Source organism: Camellia sinensis, chromosome 13 (genome assembly GCF_055761805.1).
Source record: "Camellia sinensis isolate YWXY chromosome 13, ASM5576180v1, whole genome shotgun sequence".
NCBI lineage: Eukaryota > Viridiplantae > Streptophyta > Magnoliopsida > Ericales > Theaceae > Camellia > Camellia sinensis.
Window position 1 is genome coordinate 17848514 of NC_138973.1, and position 6000 is coordinate 17854513.

At 33.3% G+C, this 6000-nt stretch overlaps 1 protein-coding gene across 1 annotated transcript in view; it reads left to right on the forward strand.

The window, feature by feature from the left end:
- LOC114263542 (putative indole-3-pyruvate monooxygenase YUCCA4) overlaps positions 1–1531 on the forward strand; it is a 48657-nt gene extending 47126 nt beyond the window's left edge. The window contains exon 4 of the mRNA XM_082900310.1: positions 1364–1531. Coding sequence (XP_082756436.1) covers positions 1364–1531 — 168 coding nt within the window. The remainder of the gene's footprint in view (positions 1–1363) is intronic.
- Positions 1532–6000: the final 4469 nt, after the last annotated feature.

A 6000-nucleotide genomic window follows, 5' to 3' on the forward strand; every position in this document is an offset into this window, starting at 1 on the left:
TATATATGCAATACCTCTTATAATAATATATTTTCTCAAAATAACTCTAGCATAGCTTTAATGTAAAAATATAAAGAAAGTGTCTACCTCAAATATGAAGAAAAGTTAATCCGAAAATGCAAACATCACCCGATCATGAATTCGAGAACACCATTGTAAAGATCACGACGAACTCTCCAACTTTCATTTACAATACTTTTACAAAATCTCACTCTAAGAACTCTCATTTGAAGCTTAAAGATTAAACATCAATGGAGAGATAGAGAGAGAGGTAGAACCCTCTGCCAATTCAAAACTAAACAAATGAAAAGAAAACCAAAGGAAAAAGAATGAAGGGACAAAGAAAAGGGGGAAGCAATCTCATGTGGGTTTGTTTTTTCAATAATGATTTTTTTAAAAAAAATAATTTAATTTTTGTAATAATATCTCAGAATTTTATAATACAAATTATAAAATAATATAATTTTTCTCACCACAAAATATAACATTTTTATACACCACAAAATATAATATTTTACTCATTACACAATACATACATATTTCATTCTTTATAAAATATATAATTTTTTTATCGTATGGTACACACCATAAATTCAACTTTTAAATATTTATTATAACCCTATATAATAAATAATAACAATTCCCAATGTGGTTACTACCAATCACATAATTAAAAATGACCAAACAGTTAAACAACTCAAATTAAACTAAATCTAAGTCATGGGTCTCACCCATAAGTCAAACATGGTCCAATTATGTATCAAGATACACCCAACAAATTTATCCAAATCATGATCTAAACATTCAAAATTAAATAACAAAATTTTGCTATAAATTAAACTGAACACCAATCAGTCCGTGAATTTTCATAAAATAAATACTTATCATTTAATTCTGAATTTTTATCCAACGTGCTAGACTAATATGGGAACAACATATAAAAAATTCATAATTTTCTGAGATCGGAAACTATTTTTAAAAAATACAAAACCAAACTATTTTCGCACAGAATTTACGCAGCAATCAAATTCGAAAATTTGCTCAATTAAATTATGCGCTGGCTATTTAAAAAAAAATTGGGTCATTACAACATACATGTAGGATAATTTTTTAATTTTTATTTTAAAAAAAAAAAAACTAAGTAGTGTTCTTTTTGCAGAAGAGGGAATTATGTGAAATTTAAATGAATTTAGACTCGTCTATTTATTAATCATGTTAAGTTTAAGATTGGACATTTGCACTATGTCTCATCTATCTATTCTTTAACCAATAAGAGTTTTTATAAGCCTATAAAAATAATATTGATTGTCACACGTTGATTGTCCCAATTACAGAAATTAATTTTGAAATTAAATTTTTACAGGGAAGTGATTTCTTCACAGCATTTCCCAAGAGTTGGAAGGGAGAGAATGGATTGTATACGGTTGGCTTCACAAGAAGAGGCTTACGTGGCACTGCATCAGAGTCCCTTAAAATTGCCAGTGACATTGCTGATCAATGGAGCACAATCAAGGATTGCAAGAGTCTGTAATTCCCACAATGTCCATATTACAAAGATAGCCATAATAAAATTATTGGAATAAATAGGAAATATATATATATATATATATATATATATATATATATATGAGAGAGGGATATAGATGGGTTGTAAATCAACCAATTTTGTTTAGGGGTCTGCTTATCCTACTCTTATGAACAGAATACTAGCTTTTAAGTATTTCACTTTCATATGTTTTTGAGGAAGATGATTGTGAACTTGTTTTGTGTAATCTTTTTATAGGTTGAAATTTGATAATTAAAAACTAAAAAATCAAATTATTCTTTTTAATGATAAATATTTTTAATTTATTTAAAATATTTTAATCTGATAAACTGGTTCAATTATGTCATTCGCTACAAACTCAAATGTCATGGGTGGGGTTTTGTCCGAAATGAAATGTAAATAAAGATTTCATGATGATTGATGGAGAACTTTAATAGAACATTGTAATTTTTATTTTTTAAACCTTTTTATTTGTCCTCATAATTTTGTTTAGGAAAAATATTTTTTTTAAAATTGAGTTGTGATTTTTTTTTTTTTCCCCTTCTTGGTATAAAAGCATATAATCGGTGTAGACGTGACACGTGTCAAAGAAGAGTCAACACTTTATATTTTGATTTCCTATGTTTGAGAAAAGGTTGAAGCGAAGGTGGGAGAGAAACTACTTTGAAGTTCAATGATCAACTTTATAAAGAAAAATTATATCGATCCCGATTTTTTATTTTTTCTTTTTAGTAGTGCTATATCTATCTAATTTTTACTCTATAAACTTTTTAAATGACTTGGCAAGAATGACTATAAAGTTTTAAGGGAAGAGAAGAGTGTAGAAATGTGAATCATTAATTTGACTTTTTCTTGTCACGTCATTTGAGAGGTTTATGGAAGAAAAATTATATAGATGAAGTATTTTTCTTTTTCTTATCATCAAAATTTTTTGTTTTAATTAAAATGTTTATATTTAAAATGTAAATGTATACAGTGCTTGCGTTTATAAATACAGACATTTAGTTTTGATGATAAAAAATTTTAATTGTAGAACTAGTGGTTCATACTATTCACTCTATTTGGTTCCTCTTTTTTAGATTTAGGGTGTGTTTGGTTTGTGTTTGTAGAATAATTTTTGAGATAAAAAGTACGAAAACTTGTTTGTTTGCCTTTTTTCAAAAATGATTTTAGAAAATTGTTTTGGGGAGAGAGTTTTAAAAAAAGTGATTGATTTGATGTGTATGAGAGAGAGGGTGATTTTGAAAAGTAGGTAACCAAACAAAATTTTGAGATTTTTTTTGGTAAAATTTGTTTGGTTTGATTACTCTTAAAAATTTGTTTGTAGAGAATTTTTTCCAAAATTTTTTCTGAAAAACAAACCAAATAAGACATTAATTTTTAAAAAATTGTAGAGTTTTTGTTTGGTTAGTCAGAAAATCTGAAAAAGCTTTCAAAATCTCTTTTTTGGATTCTTTTTCCAAAATCTCTATTTGGTTCATCTTTTATATTTTGATACATATAGTATGTAAACATGGTGGTACTTTTGATGTGACAATAAAAAAAAAATTATTGTTGAACACATCCTTTAGTCTACTCTCTCTCTCTCTCCACCTAATTTTAATTTGAATTGGCAATAATAAAATTTTTAGAAACCAAATATATATCTATTTTCAAAATATAATTTTTAAATCACTTTTTTAAAAAATAACTCAAAAAACTTAAACCCAACATGATGATTAGTGTTGTGGACAAGCCTTGCACTTGACTAGTTTTGAAATTGACACTGGTGGGCTGGGGGTAGTTTTTCATCATTTTAAATAACAGTTAATACAGTTGTAATGCTACATTGTACACTACTCATACACATACCTCTTACATTCTACACAATAAAGTTGCGTGACTTGTTAGACTAAAGAGTCAAAAATAGTATTTTTTTTCAAAACAATATTGGTTATGATAAAAAATTATTGAATGGTCATTAACATGGTTAGTGTGTAAGTGATTTTCCGATCACACTGTCCAACTCAGTATTTAGCTGGAGAACACTGGTAGAATAGATGACACCTGACTAACCTATAACAGAAAGAGAAGATTCCGGCGGTGGTTTGTCCAACCGGGGCACTCCGACGATCAAGTCAGTATATCTCTCAAAGATAATCAATAGTGCTTAACTCACTAGATAGAATATAAATTGCGTACCTTAAACCCATGGGGGTATCTTTCTTTTATAGTTGTCTCAATCCTAATCCCAATAGAAGCCTGACTTCTATGGATTCCTGTTCAGTACTTACTTTGGACTCCTTAAGAGATAAAGATAAACTCCCTAAGAGCTTTATCCTTATCTTAGCTAAGTCTCCTATTTATTCTAGGACTCTTGCCCCTTATCCGCTTGTCTCGGAATCCGATATTTTCGGAGATTACCTCGGCTTCACCGAGATCATCTCGGCGTCATATCCTGGACACGTGGCACCTCGACTGACACATCGGCGTCACTTTGGCCACGTGATGGGACTCAAAAAATATATCCCCACAACTGCCCCCTAGGTTCTATAACCTCGGCATTCTGAGGTGATAGAACCTATATCATTCCTTTCTTTCAGTACGTCGGTTTACAGTATCTCAGCCGAGATCATTATGTTGGCCGACATGTCTTTGTTAAAGAACAAGAACTTCAAGAACCCTTTCACGCGTATGAGCTGTCATACAATAATTTAACTGTTTATGACACGTGTCTTTCCTATATTGGATCGTACCTGCGACACGCTTAAAAAACCGCCTCGTGCCTACGTGCGCCGTCTGACAAAGCCGCCTTCCTAGGTGCATTGATTGCCCTCTTTTTCCGCCGTTTCAAGTTTAATCAAAACTCTTTTTTTTTTTCCTCCCGTCTTTTCACTTTACTCTTTCGCGTTTGAAGCTCTTTCTCTCTCTTTCTTGCTTTACCCTTCGAAATCCTCCATTGCTCAAGCTTCCAAAGTTCTGCAGCCACCGGCGTTCGCTTTCTTCGACTAGGTTCGTGCTGATTCTCCGCTCCACCACCGTCGTCTGACCTCGGCAATATTTAACATCGGCTTCGTTCTTCCTCTGGTAATACACTATTCCTTCTTTATTTCAGTTTCTTAATTTTTTCTTGAATTTGTTGCCATTACTGCTTTGCTTAAGCATTCGATCTTGTGAATCATACATCTGAATGTTTTTTTTCCACGATTTTGCCCTTGCCCATATCTTGAACACATGCACTGTTTCACCACTTCCCTGTATTTTTGCCACTGTTCTTGGCCCTATACTTCTTGTATTCTTTATGCTCTTGATAGACCATCTCTATTCTTGATTCTAAAACTCCGTTCTTGTTTTCTGTTTTTTGTGTTTTTTCCAGATTTGTGCCTTCAGTCTTTGTTTCCATAGACTTAGGTTTGGGATTTATCTGTAGAACCCACAATTTAGGGCAAAACTGAAACATCCCTTACAAATTTCTACACCAACTCAAACCTAGGTTTTTTTGCCGAGGTCCCAATAACCCTTTTTGAAACATCTTCTTTCTGAAATCCAATACCTTTAGCTATCCCGATATTATGGGTATGTGGAAACATCGGGTAGACACCCCTTCCAAGCTAGAATTTTTTAGGCAAGAGTTTGAAATCCCAGCCGATGTCAATCTAAGATTGGCTGGAGACGATGACTCTATCATGCCTACAGATAACTCCATGCCCTTCCCTATGGTTGTCTTTATTGAGTGTGGACTCCGGTTTCCACTTAACCTTTTTTTCCGTCAAATCCTTCACTTCTATAAGTTAAACCCAATGCAACTCGCCATCAATTCTTACCGAGTTATTACTGGTACCATAGCTTTAGTCAAACAAGAGAATGCCAGGATTACGCTTGCCGATTTTCAGTACTGTTATACCATGTGTCGCCTTAGAAAAGACACGGACTATGTCTACTACCTCAAGCCGAGATCCACTGAATATAAAATCGTAGCCGACCTCCCAGACTCTAACAAGGGAGCTGGAGACGATTACTTCATCGTCTCGGGCAATTGGGAGTTTCAGCCAAACGATGACCTCCATCTTTATCCCTTAAGTCAAACTGTTTTCGGGGAAGGATCTTGTAAGGGCCATCCTTCGTAAGTTTTCTTATCTTCTTGCACAAAGTTTTCAATATTCTGTTCTAATGTCTGTGTTGTTCTATCTTTGCAGTTCTTCCTCAGCCCCCAAAAAACTTTCGCCAATCCTTCCTCCCCAGCAAGGATTTGAAGAAGCTACTAAACCTGCCAGTCCATAAACGAAAGGCGCCTTTGCTTCTCAACTTTATCCCAACCTATAAGTCAGCTCTTCCCGACGTCCCTAAGAGGAAGAAGAAAAGCCTTTCTCCACCTTCTGCTACAACTCCACAGACTACGTCCACATCTCAGACAGATCAAGGGTCAACTTTCGATCCAGCTGATCAGCCATCAACCTCGGCTCCATACTTGATTC